Source organism: Pseudopodoces humilis, chromosome 1 (assembly GCF_049639895.1).
Source record: "Pseudopodoces humilis isolate 2021_Gansu_Grassland_sample_001 chromosome 1, ASM4963989v1, whole genome shotgun sequence".
Taxonomy (NCBI): Eukaryota; Metazoa; Chordata; class Aves; order Passeriformes; family Paridae; genus Pseudopodoces; species Pseudopodoces humilis.
The window spans coordinates 6,511,431-6,536,946 of record NC_142200.1 but is presented as its reverse complement, the minus strand read 5'-3'; the positions used below and the strand labels follow the sequence as shown (position 1 = coordinate 6,536,946).

At 37.2% G+C, this 25,516-nt stretch overlaps 1 protein-coding gene across 2 annotated transcripts in view; it reads left to right on the top strand.

Annotated features, from left to right (window-relative positions):
• KHDRBS3 (KH RNA binding domain containing, signal transduction associated 3) overlaps positions 1-25,516 on the top strand; it is an 89,993-nt gene that overhangs the window by 24,037 nt on the left and 40,440 nt on the right. For both annotated transcript variants that reach the window (XM_088066058.1, XM_005516891.3), the window contains exons 2-5: positions 1,651-1,769; positions 11,927-12,043; positions 14,103-14,249; positions 20,413-20,552. In XM_088066058.1, the coding sequence (XP_087922184.1) occupies positions 1,651-1,769; positions 11,927-12,043; positions 14,103-14,249; positions 20,413-20,552 (523 nt within the window). The remainder of the gene's footprint in view (positions 1-1,650; positions 1,770-11,926; positions 12,044-14,102; positions 14,250-20,412; positions 20,553-25,516) is intronic.

Genomic DNA, 25,516 nt, shown 5'->3' with positions numbered 1-25,516 from the left:
ATTTTCACCTGGAAATGAGTTCCAAATTAAACTGATACAACTTTACATCTGTTTAATTGCCTGTAATTCCCTAGTCTGTAATTGTGGCATTTCCAGATTTCCATTTTTACCTGGATCTTGACTATTACAAAATCCTTCAGTTGTTTTTAGCTGGTGGGATAATGGTGCTGGAGGCTTTTTTTTACTGAGCATGATGAAACAAAGAACATGCTTGAGCATGGAGGTTGCTTTGAAAGGGCTCCTCCAGAATTTTTACATTGCTACAATCCTTAGGAATCAAAAAATTTGTAGAGACTTGACAAGAAATTTTGAAAGTACAGGTGGGGAATTATTTTCCTTCAAGAAACCTTCAGATAGTCCGAGGCTGGTTTGACTTTCTTAGTTTTCAGACACTGAACAGTAAATTAGATAAATTGTTTATTTCCTGTTATGTGTTAGTGAAATTAAAACTTGAATGGAAGTTTCAGTTAATAAAAAAGATGTTGGCATCTTAATTTCTGTACTGGTACATGGAAATGGACTGGTATTCATTAAACAAATCTGATAACGGTGCTTGGATCTTTTTCCGTAGTTAGAATTTTTTTGGTTTATTCTGGTTTTCATTGGACCTAATTTCAAACCAGATTGCCTTTGAAAGTGTACTAAAGGCTGGTTTTGCCTATATTTTTGATTGGTTTCTTTGCTCAAGTTTTCATTACAGTCTCCTCTTTGCGTAAGACCACATTCCCAGTAAAGAAATTATAAGGTCTTGATGAATGTCCTTCATTTCTAGTGGTTGAGTAGAGTAGAAGGGTGTTTTTTGTTGTGGCAAATTAACAAGGTATATGGAGGTGCTTGTGAAGGAAAAGTGCTAGATTCCCAAAGAAGATCTGATGTGGCAGTTCTGAATTGGGTTGGGTTTGGTGTGTGCTAGCAAGTTTAATGCTGCAGCTCCCAGAATGATGGACCCAATCCAGCAAATACCTCAAGAAGTGCTTCAGTTTGTCTCCCTGTATGCTCCTTGTTAATCCTCTCTAATGAAATGAAATCTGCAATTTTTCATTAGCACCCTGGAGAGTCAATATTTTGAGGAAAGTATAATCAAGAGTCAGTTTTGTGTCTCTCTGAAATGAATAGAGTAATGCAAGCCAGGGTTTGAACTTCTAAATCCCATTCCTAATGTCATTGTTGGTAGAACACTAATCTCAGGTTTTTAGGTATGATCTCTATGCCTCAGTTACATTCCTGAAATTCTGAAAGATTAACTTGACATTTGCTTATAAGTGCACAGTAGAAAGCCACCATTGAAACTGCATACTTTATTTATAGAAGAGGAATAAAATTGTTGAATATTAAACTGTTATGTATTTTTAATTTAAACATGCTTAAAGGTATCTAGGAATAGTTTTCACTTGAGCCATATAAAAGAATGTATACTAAGTGTTAAATGAATAGTGTTTGCAATGCTAATTCAGCATGCTGATATAAACATGAATATAAAAAAAGGGAAACGTGCTTTACTCTATTGGCCTTGTATAACCAATTGCATGTATTAATTACACAATAATATGTATGCCATACATTATTAGCTTTGAAACTTATACTTAATTTGAAGATTCTTAACATTTAGGTTGTTGCATTAAACTGAAAAAATAACTTTTTCTTTAACAGAAATTGAAAAATTCCAAAAAGGGGAAGGAAAGGAAGAAGAAAAGTATATTGATGTAGTCATCAATAAGAATATGAAGTTGGGACAAAAAGTTCTGATTCCAGTTAAACAATTCCCTAAGGTAAGCCAAACTTTCTTTTGATAAATTTAAGTTCTTATAAAAGATATTTCACTAGTATCTTAACTCTTTCTTTTAATGTGACATTTAAAACTATTACCAGTCACTACTGTTAGTGTTCTGCAATCTGTTCTGTAGATACTCTAAGGTAGAAGTAATTCTTGTTGGAATAAATGTGCGGGAAAGTGGTGCTGGTCACACAAAATGGTATGTTGAGAGCAAAAATTGAACCATATTTTTGGGATAGCAGGATCTTCTTCAGAATATTGAAAGGAAAAACAAATTTTGAAGTTGAATCTGATGCCAGGCTTTGAAACTTCCTTATTGTAGCTGGAAGTGCAGCTTAAAATGCACCATTAAGGAGCTATTTGTGTAAGTTTCCTTCTCATCCTCTTAAGTTTCAGCCATGATTATTCTTGAATGAATTGTAGCTTGATGGCTAAATTATGCAGTCTGTTCTGGAGGGGTAGAGACTGTTTCATTAATATTTTTGCCCACCATGAATTCTTAACACTTCTTTAGTGCCAAGTATTATCCTGCACTAAAATATTGCTGCCTGGAAGCATTTATGCAACATTCAGTAGGCTCTGGAACTTTATTATTTTGGTGCTGCTTAAAATTTTAAGGTTAATGTTATGACAATCAGATTACCATTTTTTAAATTTGTTTGAAATGGCTTTTTCTTCCTACTAGAAATTTCAAGACTTTCTGTTCATGGAGAAAAAAAAAAAATCACCATTCCTTCCTCTTGTTTAGGAAAACCTTTTATAATTGGGGTTTTTTTCTGCACAGTATCAGTGTTTTTCTCTCGGGCCTTTGCAGGGTAACTTGTATTGATTTCCTTGCTGCTGTTCAAAGTTTCGTGAAATATTCCTTGAGTGAGTGCAAGGCGACACATCATGTGTGCACCTCTTTCGAACTATGACTTAAGTCATCTTTATGACTAAGTAGAGCTATATACAAGCATAAAGAAACATAAAGATTGGAAGGTAAAATATAGGAGCCCCTTACTCCATGGTCAGTGTTTGCAAACAGGATGTTTTTCTTCTAAATGTTGAGATGTAGATAGTTGAGTTCAGGGGCAAGAAAGGCAAACTTCTATTAAAAAAGGAAACTGCCTTTTGAAAGATACTTCTGCTTTATCTAGTGTCAACTTTCTTTATAGGTCTGAACACTGAAATTATTTGGGATAGCTAGTAGGAAAGCCCTTGTATATTCTGAATGGCTAGAGATGCTCTGCTGTTTGGTCAGTACTTCTGACCCATGGAGACACTGAACTGGAATAAAGCCTGGTGTGTGCTATGGAAAGAAGCCTGAACTTAGGTCCAGGTAGATCCAGGCGTGCAAAATAAAACAGCTGTGCAGAACAGGCATGTCGTGTGAGTTCCTCCATTTCCACTAGGACTGCTCCACAGAAAGCAAAATATGGTTATCTCTATTCACATGAATTTCTCTTCTGTCAGAGTGAAGAAAATCCTAGATATTTTTACCATCATATTTGGGGGATCAACTTCTCTTAGAAATTTCCATTTTATTATGTATAGATGGATATTTGTTGAAGGTTGCTCATTAAAGATTCTGTAGAGTCAAAAAACTAAAATTTCTCGTATAGGAGTAGTCTGGGAGGTGAATATCAGCTCAAAATTGTGATAGGTACTCTTGATATCTCTGAAAAGCACCTGCCCTAAACCACAACCAGTCACTGCAATTTACTATCACTTGGTATTAGAACCAGGCTTGTGGTTTTGTTTTTGAGATCTAATAAATTAGGATACATTGTATGAAGTGACATAGCTTCAACATGGCAAACTAAGAACCTTGTCCTGGCGTACTGTAGTCTGCAGTAAGTGACATGAGTTTTAAATGCCTGTATGTGGGAGAACAAAGTCTTTTTGCATCAATAAATTTTTGAAGTGCTAGTCCTATTTCTGTTTCATGTGTTCAGAGAAGGGCCCAAAAGTTAGAGATGCTTTGTGGAAATTTGTGGGATAGATATGGGACTATTCCAATCATCTTGGTTCCCCTGAGCTGCATGTAGAGTGCAAGTGTTGGATGTTTACCTGATTATGATAGCAAAGATGACTTCACTAAGGCAAGTGCCTGACAAAACTGGTGAACTCCTTTGACAGTGTTACAGGGTTGGTAGATAGGGAGAAATGCAGCTGATGTCATCTACATAGATTTGTGCAAAGCACTGACACTGTCCCATGTATCACTCTGATCTCTCAACTGCAGAGATGTGGACTTGATGGATGGACCACTTGGACTTCTTACCAAGGGCATGGAGTTATTGGACAAGTGGGAATGGCTTTAAATTGAAAGAAGAGAGATTTAGATTAGATAATAGGATGAAATTCTTCACTAAAAGAGCAGTGAGGCATCTGGTGTAGTTGCCCAGAGGAGCTGTGGGTGCACTCCATCCCGGGAAATGTTCAAGGCCAGGCTGGATGGGACTTTGAGCCATCTGATTGAGTTGAAGGTGTCCCTGCCCATGGAAAGGAGGTTGGAACTGGATGATCTTTAAGATACTTTCCATGCTGTACTTTTCTGTTATTCTCTTCTGCAGAATTTACCAGAAAATATTGGTCCTCATAAAAACCTGAAACACTGTTGCACATAAATGCTCTGTGCCTCTGCACTGCTGTTCTCGGTGCTGGTATGCAGTTTCCTAGACCATTTTACCTGTGGTAGGTGTTGGTATTGCTGCAAATGTGTTGTTGGTTGAAAATAATAAGGGAGAATTCCTTGGAAAAATGCTTAAAATATTTTTCTCATTTCTGAGGTTTCTTTCTTCTGATCAGTGTTAGTGACAAATGTTTCAGATGAATGAAATTCTAGACTTATACATGGATGAAATCTGTGCAAAATAATCTTCTGCATGTCAATATTGAATTCAGAGTTCTCCCATCATTCTAGCACATTTGCCTGCAGTCCACACTAATGCTGTTACCTATTGCACAAGATCCTGAACAAAGACATCTCTGTATTTTCAGGAGATAGCATATTTATGGGGTTAGTGACCTGAGAATCTGCTGTTTGGAGCTGACAAAATCATTATTATACTTGATAAATATCTCAAACAATCATTGGGTTACCAGTTTGGGTTTAGTCTAATTAATTTTGGTAACCAGGAAGTAGTGAGAAAAACCAAGTTTGCATCAACTTCATTTGCAGAATAGTCCCCTAAATAAACAGTCCTGCTTTTAAACTAAATCTAAAAATGCTGAAGTTACTAAAATTGTTAAATCCTTAACGGGGTAATAGATGAAAATGAAGCTAACCACAAATATAAGTGATTTTTTCCCAGCAGAAACTATTCCTTTGTTTGTGTCTGCCAGGGATGACTGGGAAAGAAAGATGCCTCTGCTGTTTGTGTATTGATATGTTATTAATCCTATCCTAATTTTTTGTTATAAAAGAGGTCTGTGAACAGAACAACCCATCAGTACCCTGCCCCCAAGCAAGACAGCTTGCTAGAACTGAGATGTATATTACATAGCCTTTTCCTTCTTTAAAACTTTTCTGTAACTCTGACTCCTTGAATAAATCATAATAGCCTCAACACAGGTCAGGCAGTCCAAGCTCTATCAGATCAGCCTGGCATGGTAATGCTTGCTCCCATTTCCTGTCCTGTCAGATACATTCTCATGAGCCCATGGCTGGATCCTGTGCAATTACCTCTGACAGCCCTGGAAGGTGACAGGTTAAGTGCAGCAGAAACTCTTCAACTAAAGTGCAGAGCAGCTGGGTTTTGTTGGAAAAGCATCTGGTAGACCAGATTTAAAAGTATCTATTGCACTTTTTTAAGCATCTTTGTTTACTTTGAAAAAACACTGAATTTCTGGTCCTTCCCTTAGTGCACAAATAGCTGAGTGTTCCTGGTGATGTGCTTAACCTCCTACCTAAGAGCTCTTGGTTCTTTCTGTGATACTCTGTAGTTACATCCTTTAACTGGGAGCTTTTGTCTTAATCCTTGATAGTGTTATTTAATATGCTTAATCTCATGCTACAGATAGTTGGTCTAAAAGTGTTTTGTTGGGGTTTTTTTCTTATCTGGACCCTGACAGGTGACACAATAAACAAGACAACCTGAATTTTGTCTGTGCTATGAAATAACTCAAGATGGTTAGTCCCAGGAGTTCTGCTCAGTTTCTCCTTGAGGCTGGTTGTGCATTTGAATAAATTTCTTTGTTATTTACAGACTTATGTAAAAAAAGTTCCTGATTTAATATGTCTTGATATGGTGACAGTCTTACCTGGTAAGACAAAACCTTGTGGAAACTCCTTTATAGACTGCAGGCCTAGACACCTCTTTTGAAAACACGATTGTGTAGAGTCTTAGAGGTTTTAGCTTTGGTCCAGCTCTGCAGATGCCTCCAAGAGTCCTGAAGTGCTGTGATACGGAAATTAATCTGAGGTATTTAGGTGAAGCTTGAATAAGCTTTGGTAATGCTGTCTGCAATCCTGTTGTAACTGGGACATCTACTACAAGTAAGGATTAGAGAGGTTGGGCTTTTATGCAATCTTACAGGAAAAGGGCCAACTTTTTGAGGTAGAACTGATTTCTAACTCAAGTTTCCTATAGATAGAAGTCCATGTGGATGCTGGATGTCTAAGCTGCAGGTAGTGGAATGAGGTCTTGTCAGTTTAGGACATTGAGGTTAGAGTGACTTGCTGTTTGATCAGCTGAATATCTCAACTGACTCTGGGTCACATGTGGAAATGTGACCCTTAAACCTGTGTTTCTGTTTTGTTTCATGCTTGAAAATCATCATCGAACTTGCACCAGACTTAAAGGCATAATAGGTGAGCTGGCCTCAGGAAGGTCCTGATGAGGTTGTGTGGGTGGAGGGACTCTGTGAATCTGTCCCAACTCTGCTATGAAGAGCCATCCATCACGCGTGAAAGGTGTTTTAGAGTTTTGTTGTGTACTTCTGAGGCAGGGAGGTGTTATCCCCCTCCCATACATTTAATGAATATGCATTGTGAAGTAGTTTGGTCTCAGAATGTTGATTTTGCTTTGACAGTTTGCTGAACTTCGGTGTTCCGAATTAAGTGAAAAAAATAGCTTCCATGGATGATAAATGGAATCATGATGGTCTTCCATGAGAGGGGTCAAAACTGTGAGGAACAATAATTTCCATTTTGACAGGCTACCATTTTAAAAATTGCTCATAGATCTACACTTAAATACTGGGTAAATCTCAGAAGTTAGGAAGAAATGGTCTGTTATTCCCCAAAGTGATACTTTCGATATATTTTCTCAAAAGTTACTGACTTGTGGAACTGGTATCCATTTAAGTCTTTTAGCTCAACTTTTAAAGTGAAATACATGTTTTAAAATGTCATTGTCATATATATCTGCTGTTGTTATGTAAAGTCATGGAGAGATGAATATTTTAATCACATGTCTAGTTAGAAAGCAGTTTTTCATAATACCTCAGCTCTAAGGATTTCTTAAAGCAGAAATGAGAAAATGTGGTTGCAGAACCAGAAGTGATGTGGAGGAACAAGCATCAATTGTAATAGCAGGGATAACTTTTGAGCAACTTTATGGTAAAATTGACTAAGCTTTCTGCTATGAATAAATGTTTAAAGAACTACTACCCTGTTACATGAAGGAGAGTAGTTTGTGGTGTAACATAGATATTTGAAGCATTTACCTTTCTATAGAAACTTTCTGAGATGAATAGAAAAAAAGCTTGAAGTTTGCCTTTTTTCAGGTCATTCTAAGGGAAAGTGCCCTGAATCTTAATTAACTTTCCATTTTTTTTTTCTAGTGACCCTGTCACAGAGAAACCATTGCAGAAAACTAATATGTCAAGAAAGCTTTCTATGGCTTTAATAATAATGGAGTGCTTAAAGCTTTACAGGAAAGCATTTGGTCAAGCATTTATACTTTCACTAAGTATTTTAAGCTGGATGAACCATTCTTAGCAGACTTGCCTTGGTTAGGGATAAACAAGGATTACTTTTTCTATTATATCCCCTTTTCTGCAATATATACATTTAAAAATACTGTAGCACTAGCACTAATTCTTTTTTTTTTTGGCTGTAATTCATATAGTAGATGAAATGGTTCTAAAGATGATATCATGTTCTTTGAATGTTCTTTGTAACTGTGTTTTTCCAAAAATGTTTTCGGGGGAAAGTGTCAAGCAGTGATGTGGTGATAAGGAAACAAATCTCTATACAGCTGTTCCAGTCATGTTTTGATTTGGTGATTTCTAAAGAAGTGGGTGCCATGCAGTGATGCCCATAATCTTTTGTATGATAACTGAAAAAATGCTTCTTTAAATGAGTATTTATGAATATCTAAGAAAGGAAAAATATTTGAAGCAAAAACCTTATAATATTTTTTTTGTTTCTATTGTGAAAGATGTTTTCCTTTTAAGATGTATTTTAAATTTGCGATTTTTTGTTGCAGACTTTAGGATAATTGGTAAAAGAGAAACAGATACATTATTTCAGTACAGTTAACCAGTATTTGCCAGCTAATGGACACCATGATCAAGAGAAAATCCTGTATCCCAGGAATTTGAGGAAGGGCTATTGCACTGTATGGTGTATCTTTACCCACAAAGCTAACCAGAGGTACAGGAGGATGTGCTTGCAGCGATCACAGATTTTAGGAATAAGAATACCTCTCAAATCTTGAATCCTTTTGCTCAAACTAATGTATTATCAGATGATATTTTGTTCAGAGGGTACCATTTATCAATATTTGGTTAGAAGTGTAGCTGAGATGCTAATTTTTCCCATTTTATCTGTTTCCTCCCTGATCTGTTAATCTGAATATTGATACTGTTTTTGCAAAGATGCCTGTAATTTTGCTTGAGATACCATATTTGCCAAATCCTTTGGAGCTGGTCTAGAGGCAAATTTGAATTGGGGATTTTATCTCCTCTCTTATATGCCACTGTCCATAGTTTACTAGTACTTACCTAATGCATTAGAAGCTGGCTTAGTGCAGAGACAATTTGATTTAACAAAGGTGATCCATGATTTTGGTTGACTCTATGGTGGAGTTCATCTGTCCTGTAGAACTGAAAACTTCACCAGCTTGCACTGGAATTCAGTGACTGCTTTAATACCATATTAAGCTGAAGCTGGTGAAGGTGAGAATGATTTTTGGTATTTACATCAGTTTGGAGGTGATTGTGGTGTATTGAGAGGGGTGAGTAAAGAGGAGAGTCTGGCGTGTCTGATTCTCATCCAGCACTACTGAATGTGACTGCTCTGACAAGGGCAGAGCTGCTCAGATGTCCCATTTTTTACTATCCAGTGTATCTAATTCAGATATAGTTTATAAGCTTCAGTTCAATAATAAACCTGAGTTTCTTTTGTTCTTGTGCTCTTGGGGCAAGTAAACCCTAAAAGTGGAACATGGGAAGCACCTATGCAGTTTGTATATGAGCAATCTTGTGTAAGAGCTAACCTGGATCTTCCAGGCTTACTCACTTCTGTAACACCAGCAGATAAACAGTATTTGCTAATTTTGTAACTAAAATTTGTTTTACTGTGTGCTGCATTTGTACACTTAGGTTTGGGTCCTTCTGCTATTTGATTGAAAGCAGTGAATAAGTAATAATAGTAAGTTAGTGACTGATACTTTGAGTGTTTCTATATCTATGAAATATTTCAAAATAAACCTTTGATCAGATATTTCCAATTTGATATAAAAGGGAGATAAACCAATAGTTTGAACAAAATGCAGTACCTGCTCAAATTGAATAATCTGTTTTCTACTGAAAGTATTTCTTCAATATCATAAATGGGTTTTATTTATGGAACAATCAACTGAAATGTTCCAAAGCCTTTTAGTTTTGTTATGTGGGAGCAAAAATGCTTTGTGACTGCATTGTAAGCCATATTTTACTAACCTTTGTGCTTTTAAGCTACACCTAGAGGTACTGTGCTTTAAAATCAGCAGAATTTCAACTTGCAACACAATCTTCTTATGCTTCAGACTTGTCAAATCAAATATTTGGAGTCTCAGTGCACAGAAAAGAATAGTTCAGTGGATCTCAGGATACAGACAATACATTTTCATATTCATTAAATGTGTCTAGAATATGTCATCTGTGCAGTCCTTGTATAGCTTCTGTAATGTCTGACTTTGGCACTAGAGATTTCATGGTTTTTAAAAGATGACAACTTTTGGAGGTATTAAAGTTTGGTAGGTTAAGTTTTAGATTTACACAACATTAAGCTACTTGGTTTTAACTAAAAGAATATAGCTGCAGTAAAGAGTTAGTGCTTCTTTTTGTTGCCAGTAGCTTAAAAGGCTATTATAAGTAGACATAAGTAATCTTAAGTAATGCTTGAAAAAATGAGGTGGTATTTCACTACATGAAAACTTTATTTTGAGCTAAACTATGAGCTACACTGAACTATGAGCTTCCTTTCAGGCAACTCTTGATAGGGAATAATTGACTCTCAAAGTTCAAATTTGTAACAAATTGTTTCAATTTGTTTGCTTTCCTTAGTTATACCTTCAGAAACAATAAAATCAGAAGTCCAAGTTAAAACGAATCTCTAGAGAACGTCTGCACCTTCAGATGTTCAACCTTCTGTTGAAATGATGGTAAATTAAATTGCCCAGGACTCCATCAGTGGCCTGAGTCCTGAATATTCTCAGCAAGGGAAATTTCTACTTGTATCTGTTCAGTCTTTCTGATTAATATTTTTCTTGACTGTATCTTAGGACCTATATAAAAAAAAATTAAAGAAATTTCCTGAGAATTTCTTGATGTGACCTGATAATTTAAGAAAAGACTGGTTCATGGAAGGCCTTAAATTTAATAGTTTCTGTGGACTATATTAATCTATAAGCCATTTTCTCAATAGTATTATGACAGTTCTACATTGGGAATTGAACTTAAAACTAGTAAGGGGAATAAACTTATATTTTCATATTTAGTTGACCTTTAATGCTTGCTTTCCTTTCTGTCTAAAGCTGAGAGAAAAAGACTGTACTGGAGTTGTAGACTTTCTGCATTGTAGGGTGAGTACAGCTGGGCCTTTGTTCCACCAGCATTTCCAGCGTAGGAACAAGAGATTTGGGACTGCCGTTGCCCCATTGTGAAGTCCTTTCAAGTAACTCCAGCTGAACAGGGAGATTGGCCCATCTTGGCTCTTCAGTGACATGGCAGTAGAAGGACAAGCAAAGAACTTGCAAACTGTTTTATAAATTTGAGGCCACAAAGCTTAAGCTTGTTTGCTGTTCAGCAATTTTATTTCTGCCTAAAACTATCTTTTTAACATGATTGTGTCACTTCAGTTGTTGAGTACCTCAACCTTCTAATCTGTTGTAACCAGTTTTCCATTGTGATTTGTCAGTGGGAGGTAACATCTTTTTAATCTTCTTTTTCTGGTTGGGACATCTGGAGGAGCCTTTTCTGTTACTCGTTGTGTCCTTTGCCAGATTCAGTTTCAGCTTCATCTGGGCCCTCCTCACCCCCAGCTCTACACATCCAGACTTCTCTATATATTATATATATTCTTCTCTATAGACCCTGAGGGCAGTCTCTCAGGATATCCTACTGATCCCACTGCTCCCCAAAGAGCAGGAAATCTGCTTTCCTGAAGTTCAGGAGCCCAGCTGTATTCCTTATGTGATCCATTTCCAATGCACCATCCCTCTTGGTGTCCCCAGTGAGCTCATCTGTGTTGGTGGCCAACAGGTCCAGTAACACCTCCCCTCTGGTAGGTCTGTCTGTTACCTGGCTCAGGAAGTTATCCCACATGCATTCCAGGAGTCTCCAGGGTTTCCTATGGCTTGTCTTGCCACTTTTCCAGGAGATGTTGGGGTGGTTGGGAGTCCCTCAGCAGGACAAAAGCCTTGGGCACGATGCCTCCTCTTAGCTGGAGCAAGATGACTTTATCAACAGGCTCCCTTTGATCTGGCAGCCTGTAGTGGACACCAAGTCATCCGTGAGTTCAGATACTTCTGTGTTGTTAGAGCCACTGACATTCTATTAATTGTACTATATGATTGCACTTAATGTTTGTTTTTTTTTTAATTTATGGTCTAATCATTTGCACCTATGACCAGAAGTTGTTTCAGCAAAATGTCTCTTAATTTTCTCATTGCCCATTAATTTACAATTAGAAATCCACTGAAGTTAATGTGTTGGTTTTTTTTTGTTTTCTTACAGTTCAACTTTGTGGGAAAACTTTTGGGTCCACGTGGTAATTCCCTAAAGCGTTTACAGGAAGAAACACTGACAAAAATGTCCATTTTGGGAAAAGGTTCTATGAGGGACAAGACAAAGGTAAGGCCTCAGTATGTCAGTGGAATTTTGTTACTTAACTTAAATTTCTGAGGAGGGGAACAAACCTTGTAATGATAATTGGAACAAATAAAAAGCATAGGAGATCCTAATACTGTTTATTGGTTAATGTCTCTGGCCAGTCAAGCCAAGATTCCACATGCAGTGGGCAAACCAAGCCAATAGATGTCAAGTAGTGCAAGATAGAATTTTATGGGATCTAAATTACTGTCAAAAAGGGACACTGGAATGGGAACAATGTGGCTTCTGTATTGGTATTTTTGGGAAATGAAAAAAACCTGAAATGCTTCATGTGTTCTCAAGGTTGTGAGATGTAGCCAGTGAGTGAGCTGATTTTCATTTGTGTGGTGTTATAAGAGCCTTAGTGTGTAGTGTTTTCATAGAATCACAGAATATCCCAAGTTAGAAGGTACCTGCATGAATTATCAAAGTCCAACTTCTGGCCTTGCAATGAATGGAGAAAGTCATGGAAGCATTGCCAAGTCATGTTACAGAACTAAAATAAAATACAATAATAAAAAATAAATTGGCAAAAAAAGCACAGAATTACTTTAAAAGTTTGGTTATGGGAATGATCTTATAGAAAACCATGAAATTCTGTATGTTTTGTTAAAAGTGCTTACTGAAATGCTTTTTTTACCAGGTCCTACGCAGAAAATTGTGACTTTTTCCTTATTGCTGTTATCAGCCAACTTGATTGATAAACACAGAAAGAGGGTTTCTTAGCACTCTGTCTTCTGCACAAACTAACCACACAGTGATTTTTTTCTCCTTTAGGAGAAAAGGACAGGGAGTGTGTAGTGCAAGTATATACCAAAAAACAGTATATGGGATACTCAACTTCCAATGCTTGTGGCTCATGTGTTTTGAGTAACTGTGCCTCAAGTATTTAACTGAGAAGCAGTTTCTCTTAAAACTAAATATTTGAACTGTCACATTTATATTAGGTTACTTTCTATTTTTAAAATCTCTTATTTGTATTGGCAAAATAATGATTTTGCTGACAGTCTAATCCTGCTGAGTGACCTCTTAATATTCTTGGTCTGGGTGCACTGACAGTGATCTAGACTGTTTTTTTAAAAAAAACACCTTCATAGTTAAACACAAATCATGTTGATAAGAATGTTATGCATGAGGAGCAGAAATAGATTGTCACATATAAAACTCAGCCTTGTAATTAGGGGTGTGCAGGGGAGGAGATTTCAGCTATCATTGCAACTTTCAGTTTTAGTAATCTAAACGGTGAAGTGCTTACCTGGCACTTGCCAAATACAGGAAATTGCAGGGGAGTGTTAGTTTTTTAGACAGCAGAACTACTAATTATGTGACATAATGTTATCTGATAAAACACTGAAATTATTTCTAGTGCTGGTTTCATCCCTTGGACCTGTCAAGTGCACATGGGCAAGGGGCAGCCCAAGAAAAAGCAAGTGCTGTCCTTTTGGTCTGTGAATATCTTGCATGTGAATGTCAGTATTTGAGAACTGAGCTCTGCTTCACTCTATTGAACTCAGCTTTGCAGTCATTGAATTGGCTTGGGTGCGGGAAGATGAAAGAAATAAGCTTGCTTCTGAAATAGCTGGTGAACTCTTTTTGCTAATACTCTCTTCCCTCATCTCATATGCTGTTAGCTTTATGTCCAAATAGCACAGTTCTGTGAAGGATGTGCTCATTGGATAAAAACTTCAGTGAGAACAGAAAATAAGTATCAAAGCAGCATAGTAATATTGAGATTGAAATAATATTGGTAAAAGTAGCTTGCTCGTGTGGAGTATTAGATCAAACCTGTTTCTGTAGACTTTAAAGAAAAGTGTCTTCATGAAACTAGTGCATCTGGAAAAACTCTTGGAAGCATTCCTCCTTGTGCTACAGTTTCTGTATGTGAGCAGAAGCTGTTGGCTCTTAACTTTATGTTACTTTTTCAGTTGTAGGCATCTGAATATGAGTGAACAGTGTCTGCAAATTCCTTTAGAGAAACTTCAATACTTGCATTAGAATGTTTTGAACAAGAATGTGTAAAACCATTTTTCTTATTTCCTAGGAGGAAGAGTTAAGAAAAAGTGGAGAGGCAAAGTATTTCCACCTAAATGATGACCTACATGTTTTAATTGAAGTATTTGCTCCACCTGCAGAAGCGTATGCCAGAATGGGACATGCATTGGAAGAAATCAAGAAGTTCCTCATCCCTGTTAGTATTTTATTTTTTTTTATTGATAATTCTGGTGGTCTTGAGTGAGAAGTTTTATCTCTAAAACTGAGTAAGCTGGTCTAGTGGAGGTGTCCCTGCCCATTGCAGGGGGTTGGAACTGGATGATTTTCCAATCTAAACTATGATTCTGAACAGTGCACAGTATTGGTCAGGTCTTGTTACTTAATTTAATTTATGAAAGAAATTGACTGTCAAATACTTTGCATTTTGATAGAAGCAGTTGCTGGGTGAATGTGTAACTGCCCACGCAAATTTCATGACCTGACCTACAGTAAAAGAGAAACTTATTCTTGCTTAACTAGTCATATGCAAGGTATCACTTTTAGACTGCAGATAATTGTAAAAAATCTGTAAATGTGTGCCTTTTCTGGCTTCTTGGTACATATGAAGCATCAATTCTTTTTAAGAATTAATATATTTGAAGCTGTAGTATTTCTCTCACTTGTAACCCTGGTTTAGTGTTGAGTGCAGAGAATCAATACAGGTTTATCTTGTATCTTTATTTTTATCACAATACTAGTGATACACGAGCTATACTTGCTTTCTGGTGTATACTTCAGCTTCTGTTATATGGATATAAGAAATGACATCTGGTTTCCAGTACAATTTTGTACTCCAGGTTTGGGATATATCTAGGTAATGGGTTTATAATGTCTTTCATCAGAAGGTAACTTCATCTGCTCCTCATGTAAGAACCAACCTTACTTCTTTGCAATATTAAACTGCTTGAAAAAATCCAGCCTCTCTTAGGAAGCTCTGGAGCACTTCAGGTGATGTTTGTGTGTGAAGTTCCCAGCTATTTCAGCTCTTGGGTGAATGTTTCTTCAGTCTGTATTGGTGATCAAAGGATTAGTATAGAAAGCAAAGCATTCTCAAGGTGCATTGACTTCTGTTTATTTTTACTGCTGAAAATGTTTAACACCCAAGTGTTAATCTTTATTTGTGTCAGATCAGGGAAGTGTGGGGACCTGGATAAGGAAAGTTTCCTGAGGCATGTATCTAAGTGACAGCAGCTTGTATATGTCTGAGTGGAGCCAGAATCTTGTATTGGGGACCAGTTGGGGATGTCTCTTGTACAGCAGTTGGTGCTGATGGTTTAACAGTGCTCCTGTATGTATTTTGGGAATTATAGTTTGTACCAAACCTAGTCCACATCTATGAAACCACACAGAGAGTGGTTGGGCACCACACCAGGGTCCCCAGGGAAATGGTCACAGCACCAAGCCTGACAGAGTTCAAGAAATGGACAGTACTCTCAGGCACATGGTGTGGGATTCTAGGGGTGTCCTGTGCAGGGCCATGATTTCGACTTGAAGGATCCCTGTGGGTCTCTTCCAGCTTGAAAGTATCTTATGAAACTAGGTCCCAGGTGACTGGAGCTGTGTGCTACTTGACTGTTTCTTCTGACCTGTTTTTGTCTGAATGAAGCGAGTTCATGAGCCCCAATACTACACTGTGGTATGAACCAAAGCGTGATAAATGACAGCTGTCAGGAGGTTCACTAGGAATATGTCCTGATGTGAAGTAACCCTAATGCAGATGTACTTTAGGACAGTTAAAAAACAAAGATGTCCTGGGCATTATGTTGTCATAAAAAAAAAATCAAACATCACATTGTACATTTCTCTGCAGGTTCTAAATTTCTTTTTTCTTGATGCACATGAAAAGAGCTGAATGAGCATACTACTGTTCAGGCATCCTAACTGATCCAACAGAGGATACTCAACAGAATATTTGTAGGAATGCTGGGCTGTCATAATGAAGGTTACTCTGTTTACATGATTCATGATTTAAGGGTGGGGAGGAATAAGGGAGAATTAAGTTCTTGGCTATTCTAGACAGCAAACAGCTGCCCTTTTTTAAATAGAAATATGTTCAATTTGATAAATGCTTCTTGCATGTGCTGGAAGCAAGGATGTGTCTGATCCCCATGCCCCCTCCATTAGAGGTCTTTTTTTTCATTCAGCTTGATTTCCCTAATGTTGACATAAATGAAGTAATCTTATCAACACCTCGTCATTAGTGTGCTAAGCCAGTAGAATTATAGACTGATAATGAGCAATCTCATTGACTGGTGTTATACACTTTTCCATCTTTATTTTTGATCATTGCATCTTATACTGAGCTGAACTGATGCTACATAATCTTTCCTGAACTGTGGGATCAAGCCAACACTGTTTTAATTTCCCTTTGGTTTTTCAAATGTAAGCCTATCAGAATTGCTCTAAAAGCCTTAATCTCTTTCACCTGCCCCCTCCCCCCTTGCAGCAGCCACTGAAGGAGCAGCAGCTTTTCCTTTAGAAATAGTGTTTGGTTCACTGCTGCCAAATGCAACTTGGTTTTTATTTTCTCCAAGGTCTGTTGTGGCTTTCTTAAGAAATTACCTGTTTTATTTCAGGAAAGATGTCTTGCTATGAATATATATGATTATGATCATAATTTGCATTATCTGTACAATGTAGGGTCTCTGACTTCCTACAGTTTTAGATGCTAGATCAAATTTATGAATATGGTTATTGTTCATCTTTCAGATCAGTGCTGAACATAACATCACATTTGGTGCTAGAATACAGAATATCCTTGTGGTAGCTGACTATAGCAAAAATGCCTCAGCCTCTCTTATTGGATCTTCAGATCCATGGGCAAGTATCGTTGCATTCAAGTTTAACCTCAAGCAGCTGCAGTGGTGTAATTTCATTTAAACTATTGGCACAGCTCAACCCAAAACATAAAAACTGGTTTTGAGGGTATTTTTGGCTGTGCTGATGTTGCCTTGAGTGTTAACTTTCTTCTGCAATTAGAATTGTGTCTTCTGACTTTTAAGTACGTTCTTCCATTTTCCTTTAAATTAGCCAGTCCCTTTATTCTGGCCAGACTCTGGTCAGCACTCTTGTTTGAGTATTAGATTGATTGGTGGGTGTTGTGCTTGATACTGGTTATCTCAGAATTATTTCTATCAGGTCAAAAAGCCAGGTACTTTCAATCTCACCCCTCCCTGGTTGCTGTATTATGCCAGGGTTTCAAGGCCAGGCTGGATGGGGCCCTGAGCAACCTGATCTAGTGGAAAGTGGGAAAAAAACCTCCCTGCTCATGGCTGGAGAGTTGGAACGAGATGACCTTTAAGGCCTTTTCCACCCCAAACCATTCTGTGATTCTATGGTTATGGCAGTTTGGACCATTAGAACTTAGTCTATTTTGCTTAACTTTTGAGTAATGGCAGTCATTTGTCTTCTGACAGATACAGCACTAATTACCCTTTGCCATTGGTTACCAGAGTTCGTTTTCCTTGTCTTTAAAGCAAAATATAGAAATCGCTTTGAGAGAACAATCCATACCAGTTATGACAATGTGAGCGGAATTCACAACCTTTTCCTGTAGCCTGTCCTACCTTCTGCACATTTAGTTTGTATGATGTGGTGATGATACAGCTTTTGATGGCATTTTGAAGAGCTCGGTGGCCTTTGGAATCTCTCGAAGACTTTTCCTTAAGCTGGCAAGTAAGTGTAAGGTATAAAAAAAAGGTGGCTGGAAACCTGGTAATTATTGATTGCTCACTGTCAGGATAAAGATCTACTTGAGTACTTTGCAAAGCTGTGAAGGGTTTTGTGGGGATCTGTCCTAACATGATATAAATAAATAGCATTGCTAATAGTTTGAGTGATAAATTGAAATAAGGTCTTAAGCTAGAGTGATCCCAAGAGATGCTGCTGCCAATACCTTGATGTGGCTGGGTGAAAATCATAGATAAAATTTTAAAGATTTAGTTAGATCATGTAAGTATGGGGACTTGTGAGATGAAAATGTCTTGCATGGATCTTGATGTAAATGCAGCCTCCATGGCTAATGGATAAGACTGTAGCTAGTCAGGCTAGTCAATTTATTCATAAAATCAGAGTACACCTGTTCAATTGAAATTCAGCAGCAGCATTTGACTTAAATTCAAGTGCTGCTACTGCCTAAGATATTCAGAGGAGGGATGCAGTCTAAAGAGTTTCCATGTCCATCTTCTAGGTGAGGAAAAGATTGTCTGCTTCATTTGACTTGAAGTGTGCTGTTTCCAGCAGTGAGTATTCATAAATTGACCATCTGCTACTTTTAATTGAGGAATCCATTTCAGCATCTAATGGATTAACACTGCAGCTTATCGTGGCTGCCTTGTGCTGCCCCTTCACTCTGCATCCTCCTGCTGCCTCTGGCGTGTGTGATAAGGGCCATGTTTTCTGTTCTGTCCTGTGCACAGCAGAGCCCTTCTCTGTGACCTAAGGCTGCTGCTGTGTCTGGTAATGTGCTGCAGGAAAGTGAGAAAGCATCAGGGGGAAAAGAAAAGGGACCCAACACACACAGTGGCAACCTGAGCATGTCTTTGCTAAGGAATTGAATTAACTGAGTATAAAATCATCAAAGGCATTTTTCCAGGGGCCCAGTTCTGAAAAAGATGTTTTGTGAAGAAATTATAAAGGGCATCTGATACAGGCTGTCAGAACTTTGATATTGTATGTTGGTGGTACAGTTTCTTGGCAAGGTTTCTTTGTATCAAGGTTGAAATTTTTCTCTATACAGGGCATAGAATTTTGCATTTGTAGCCAGTTCTGATCCAGCAACAGATAAAAAATACAAAGTGGGTTTCTGTACAGTAGCTGGCCAGAATAGTGTTCAGTTTCCTGTTTGTAATCTACTCCCTGTGATGGACTGGCTATGTATTGGGTCCTGGCCATTTAATAATGAAATCTGTTTATCAAAAGCTTCAATTATGTCATTTGAAGCAGTTATTTCAGTCTTCTAGACCTTTCTCATATTTGGTTTCTGCTGCTAAATAGAGGATGATCTCAGGTGGGCAGTTGGGAGTTAAATTTCAAAACCTATTTAAGGCAGTTTGGACAAAATGCTGTTATAGTGCTTCTTCTTTAAACACCAGTAACATTCTTCAGCAATGGCATATAAAGGACAACTTTATTTCCTTTTATAGAAGTGTAGGAGAAGCAGAATGTTTCAAGGATAATTGAGAGATTTGAATTCATGGAAGTTTTAATCTTCTTTCAATGCAGGGTTATGTTTCAAAGTCTGTAAGACTGCCTGACAATCTTTTGGTCCCTGTCTAGTGAATAAATGTAATAAACTCAGATTTGCAGTGAGATGCAGATTCTTTGTGTTGTCATTAAATTGTAAAATGGGTGGTGTTAGAATAAACCTTTCTTCTTGAAATGGGAGGTTTTGCAGAAGAGCTGTTGTATCTGGAGTATCCCTTTGTTCCTATGAGAGTACCTATTAATATTTTGATAGAATGGTTGCACCTTGGGTAAAATAATTATCTTTAATTCACCTTTATGGCTGCATTCTGCATGGCTCACTTTAAGTGGAGGAGAAATGACAGGAAAATACTTCTATCTCAAGAGTTGAGTGTTGGGTCTGTGTTATTCCTGTGTGCTCTGCTTGTTTCGGAGGTTGACTCAAGGTCCCTGAAAACTTGTGCTTGAGAAGTACCATATTAATTCTGTGTGTAAACACCTGAGCTTTCTTTTTCCTAGATCTTGAGAGTAGAGGATTTGTGCAGACAGAAACAAGTCATATGTCCTTGGCATTTTTACCATTGCATATTACAGAACTTAATTTTTTGAGCTCTTCTTACTAGATAACAGTTCTTGTATGTATTGAATGAATTAATGTGTTTATTCTGTAACTCCTGACTTTTAAAGTGTGGATTCCTAATCTATTCCTTCATTTTCATGTGCTGTTCTCATCAGTGTAGTTTTTCTCTACTCTTTTACAGCTCTCTCTCTCTCTCTCCCCTCTTTTTTCTGATTTTAACACAGTCATTCTACAGCTGGAACTACAAATTTGATCTCGGTTCAGAATATGGGATCTTGATATTTTTTTCTGGTGTTCTCCTATCTCTGCAGCATTTTAACATTGCCATTTTAATTGGTAAAGCTACATAAAAATATATGCAAAGGGAATGAAAAAAATGCTTGAGCAAAAATGGCAGTTATGTAGAATTCTGTAATAAAGTTTGGACTGAATGTTATTCTTATTTACTATGCATATTAAACTTTTTCAGTGGAATGTTCAACTTTTTAAGAGTTTGCTGACAGAGGTGGGTAAACAATTTAATTTTTTTTCTCACTCTGCCTCCCCCTTGTTTTAGGACTACAACGATGAAATCAGACAGGCACAGCTTCAAGAATTAACATATTTAAATGGTGGCTCAGAAAGTGCAGAAGTTCCAGTTGTCCGTGGAAAAGCATCAATTCGAGCAAGAGGAGTACCTGTTCCTGCTTTGTCCAGGTATGTGGAATTTCATTTGAATGTGTTTCAAGCTTCTTTCTTCAAATAAAATTCCTCCCCCAGATATAACACAATAACACACTAAAATACATGGATTCCCAAAAGAAGAGCAAAAGGTTGGGGAAACAACCTTTGTTTATTAATGAAAGTTGAGTTCATTTGGACTGAACTAACCATGGCCCTGTGGAGCTTGAGTGCTGCCTTTGTCAAGAAGCAACGCATAGCATAGGAGATATTCAATCCTACTTGAACAACTTGATTTTTAGCCTTGTATTGCTACTTAGGTGCAGTCTGTGTTTGGAGTTCACAGCAGGAAATGTGTTACCTGGATTGTCATGAATTTCAGGCAGTATCTCCAACTTATACAGTATGCTTTTCTTTTTTATGTTAGTGCTTTGTTTTCATAGTCATGATGAAATGATACAGAAGTGCTCTGGAGGTAGAATTTAGATTTTCTTGTCTGAGTGGCACTTACTTTGTGAAAAGTGGCATTTGTTTGTTTGGGAGTAGGCAACGTCTACTGCTTTTGCTGTTTTTCTTTGTCACAGATGTTTTATTTTTACTCTAACATCCTCCATCTTCATTGTAGTACTGAGATGACAGTTCCAACTCCTTCAAGTTCTGAAGTGTGAAAACAAAACCTAAATAAAGTTCATAACTGTTTATATTACAGAGTACAGCTGTATTCTGCAGTACCTAAGTGTTGCTGTTAGCTGTGGTAATCTTTTGTTTTGTGTGCAGTTCTTGTTAATGCAACTTGAAACTTTCATTTCTGAATGAAAGTTGTAAACTTTCTTGTTTCTTGTTTCAATGCATTTCTCAAACTAATTTCTGAATAATACCCTGAAGCATTTTACCTCAGGTGATAAAGCATGTTAGAAGAAGCAGCCCTAAGGAAATATTCTATTTATATAGATCTGCTTAGTTACATGTATCCTGACAATAATTCAAATGCAATTCAGAGTGAATCTTAATCTAAAGAAATTATTCTTACTGTGGATTGTGTCCTGGGAGAAAAAATTTCTCTCAATCATCAAATTGCTGTTCTTCTGTTTTGTAATATTGTGTAAAAATATATATGTATTCTGCTTTTCTTGATTTTAATGTTCTGAGTAATGTTAATTATGTACCAAGGTTCACCCCTTGGCACTGTAATCAGCCATACAAGAGTTCTTTCACGTTGGAGACCTCATTTGATTTTGGAGGTTTTTTTTTTTAATAGCTTTTTGTTACTTTCTCACAGAAGTCTGTAATGATTCTGCTACGGATGCTGAGTACAGATACATTTGCAGTACTATTTCAAGTTTGTTTCATTTTCCATATCCTTCAGCTAATATTTCTGGGGCACAGAAGCTACTGTTTGGTCACATCCTGTCACCAAGGCATGATAACTACTTTACACTGTTAGTACCTAGTATGTGCATATGTAAATAGTTTTTTTAGAGTACTACATTTCTAGCATTGCTGGTTCTGTCCTCTGGATTTTGGTAAATTATTTTTTCAAATCTGTATTTTATGCAAGAGATACTGTTACACAGCTTACAGAATCCAGCATAGTTGGTCTACAGCTCTTGAAGTGTCTTCAGGGTAAATTTAATTGTTATTACTGTTTGATTTGGAGATGACAGTAAAAGGTTGTTGTTTTGTCATCACCATTTTTCACATATATTCTAAAGGAAAGTGAAAAAGTGTCTGTTTGACTTGTCCTTACTCCAAGGCTTATCTTAAACTCCAAGACACTTTTCTCTCAAATTGAATTGCTCTGTTAGCATGTTCCTTAAGTGAAGTTCAATTCTGTTACTACTGAGATTGTACAGCCATTGAGCTGCAGATCTCGAACTCAGTTATAATGCTCTGATTCTTTTTTAGCAGAAATGGATTTCAATGGATATTACTTTTGTTGAAGCAAAGCTTTAAAGGCTTTGTCTCAGCGTTGGATAAAACAGTTTCAATAGGCAGCATCCCTGAGATATCCAGGAGAAGTTGAAGCAAAGCCTCAGAAGACTCGCAAAACAAAGTCTAAAACCTTGATTCTAACCTTTCTTTGTGATCTGCAGAATGGTTTTATGATACCAGCCTTGATACATGAAACATCTTGAGTGTGTTTAAGTTCCCACTTTTGAAACCCTTATTACTCCTGAATAGTTTCAAAGAAAAAAAAAGTACTAATTTATGCCTTTTTTGCTCCTTATCAGACATGTGGGAACTGGATATAATACATCTTATCAAATCTATTTTTAGATCCATAACAAAATTTTATTTTGTATAGAACAGCACTTTTGTGTTTGCATACAGAAAATCTAGCTTATATGCAGACATTCCTGCGGGGTAAGTAATTGCCTATTGGTTGTGGTTTGGCAACTGTGTTCTTTTTTCTGGATTGTTCCAAATTTTCTTGACAAATTTTTTTCTGGCTCTAGAGCCAAGTAAGGTTTTGGGGGTGACTGGATGGAATTTGTTCTGGGAGAGCTGCGTGTGTGTTGCAAGCTTTACATTCAGGAATGTTCTTCTCTTATTGTTGATCTTGGAGGATACAGCTGCTTCCTTCAGCTATTCCCTTTTTCACCACCTTGCCCCAAGTTTTTGTCCCTAGTACTATTAAAGATGACCTTCAGATGTAATCACAGCACTTCTATTTTCTGTAGTGTTCATGCTGAGTTGTTAAGCTATTTTGACATAATCCCACTTCTGTACAACAAAGAGGGAAAGTGGTGAAAGTCTGTTTTCTGTTTTTATTCTGATCTTAAATTCTTTTCTGGAGGCAACTGTATAAAATGATCATATCAGTTGCTTTTTAATTTATTGTGATAGCAAGCTTAGAAGGATCCATGGTATTTAATATGATGTTAAGGTGGAAAACTAGAAAATATAACTCATTAGGCATCAGTGTTTCTTTAGTGCATTTGTGTTCCCATCTTGAATCAGTGCATTATAAATGATAGCAACCAAAATATGAGTTTTGATCTCTGGTTAAGTAAAGTCTTAAAACAAAACTAAACACTTAAGCACGTGTTAATGTTCTTGTGGAAGGTGTCCCTGCCCTTCTTCCCAAGAGAGCTGGAATTTGATGATCTTTAAGGTCCCTTCCAACCCAAACCTTCCGATGACTCAATAGATGCTAATGTACACATCTAAGGAGGTTTTGCAACTAAAACAGCCTTTCTCTCTGAAAGTTCATGCTATTTTAAGAAAAAAAAAATAAATTCAAGGATCACTCAATTGTTACTCCAACTGTATGCTTTAGAAAAGTGAAATTCTAGAGTATGATAATAATAAGTCTCAGAATTTGGCTAAAAGTTCCTTAATGCCTTGGCATGGCACGGAGGGAACCATTTTGTGTCACTTATGGCTAGAAATCTGTGCTGGAATCACAGAATGGTTTGGGCTGGAAGGGACCCTTAAAGACCATCTCATTTCACCCCCTGCCATGGGCAGGGCATCTTCCCCTAGCCCAGGTTGCTCAAAGTCCCACCCTGGCCTTGAACACTTCTAGGGATGGGGCATCTGCAACTTCTCTGGGCAACCTGTTCCAGCATTGTCTCACCACCCTCATCATAAATTTCTTCCTTATGTCCGATCTCAACCTGCCCTCCTCAACTGAAAGCTGTTGTCCCTTGTCCTATCAGTACAGACCCTGATAAAGTTACTCTCTTATGAGCAGTTCCACTTAGTTACTGAAAGGCCACAATAAGGTGGAGCTGCCTGACTTCACTCCCCAGACTGAAACAGATTGTATTTGAAAACAATACTCTCGTTAAAGAAAAGGCAGATTTCTGGTTTGTGCTTTCAAGAGGGTGTGGAGTTGTTTATTTCCTTTTACTTTTCCATTTATTATTCATATTTCAGTCTGTGCATGGCTCGGGTCCTAATGGTTGAATGACTGTCCCTGTCTGGGGAAAAATAAAAGTGCTGCAGAAGCTGTGAGTTAGAACTTGCTGTCTTACATGTTAGAAGTAAGATGAGCTGATGTGGATCACTGCTGCATTGTGTTCAAACCTTCCAGCTGCTTTCCTGCCACCACTGGAATGAACTGGTTTCTTTTTTTGGAGAATAACTTTTTCTTGAGAACATGTAGGTAGTGAAATGCAAAAGATTCTGTAGCACAAAATAGATATTTCACAAAGCCAGTTTGGGATGTAGGTCAAAGGCAGATATTATTATTGTTCACTGTGTTTTCTTTTGCTTTTGTGATCTCCCTTTTTCCACAAAATTGAAACATGACCATATGTGTTACTGTTTTAAAATATAAATATGAAATAAATAACACTCCTGTGTAAGAGTGTTAATTCACTGATGGCTTTTTTTTTGTTCCAAAAAGGATGAAAAGTCGGGAATCTGAGTTCTGAGTTGAATCCAGATATCAGTGTTGTAGTATTTTAAAATGCCAGCAATGAAATAACAGGTTTGTTATTTTTCAGATGTTTAATATAAAATAAAAGTATTTATTGTTTGAAGAACACTGGATGTAGCTGGCTGTGCTCAAATGCCAATAATATATCAGCATCTGGTAACCAAATCTGTTATATCTATTTATTGAGCAGTGTAAATCCCTGCTGATATATGGAACTATGAATGCTAATATTAAATAATTTCAAATGTTTCCTCTTAAGAACTGGTCCTAAATTTTCTGACTATTTTTTATTTTAAAGTTATTCTTCCATTTAATGTTTCTGGGGGAGACAGTGAAAAGGATCTTCATACCATCAACTGTTCCAATTTTTTGTTTCACTAAAAGTGCAGGAAAGCTGTGAACTGACTCTAGTTGTGATTTCATGATCAGAATAATTTTACTAACTCAGCCATCCAGTGATAGGCTAAGCTTGAAATAAGAATCAGTGTGATTCTAGAGCGGAGAAAGTGCTAAATGAGATGTGAAAGTGTCTATTGGTGAGGGCATCTGGAGATGAGTGTGAGGTACTGTGCCTGCTTCTGTGGTCAAGGGCAGTAACTTAGTTTCCTGGAAA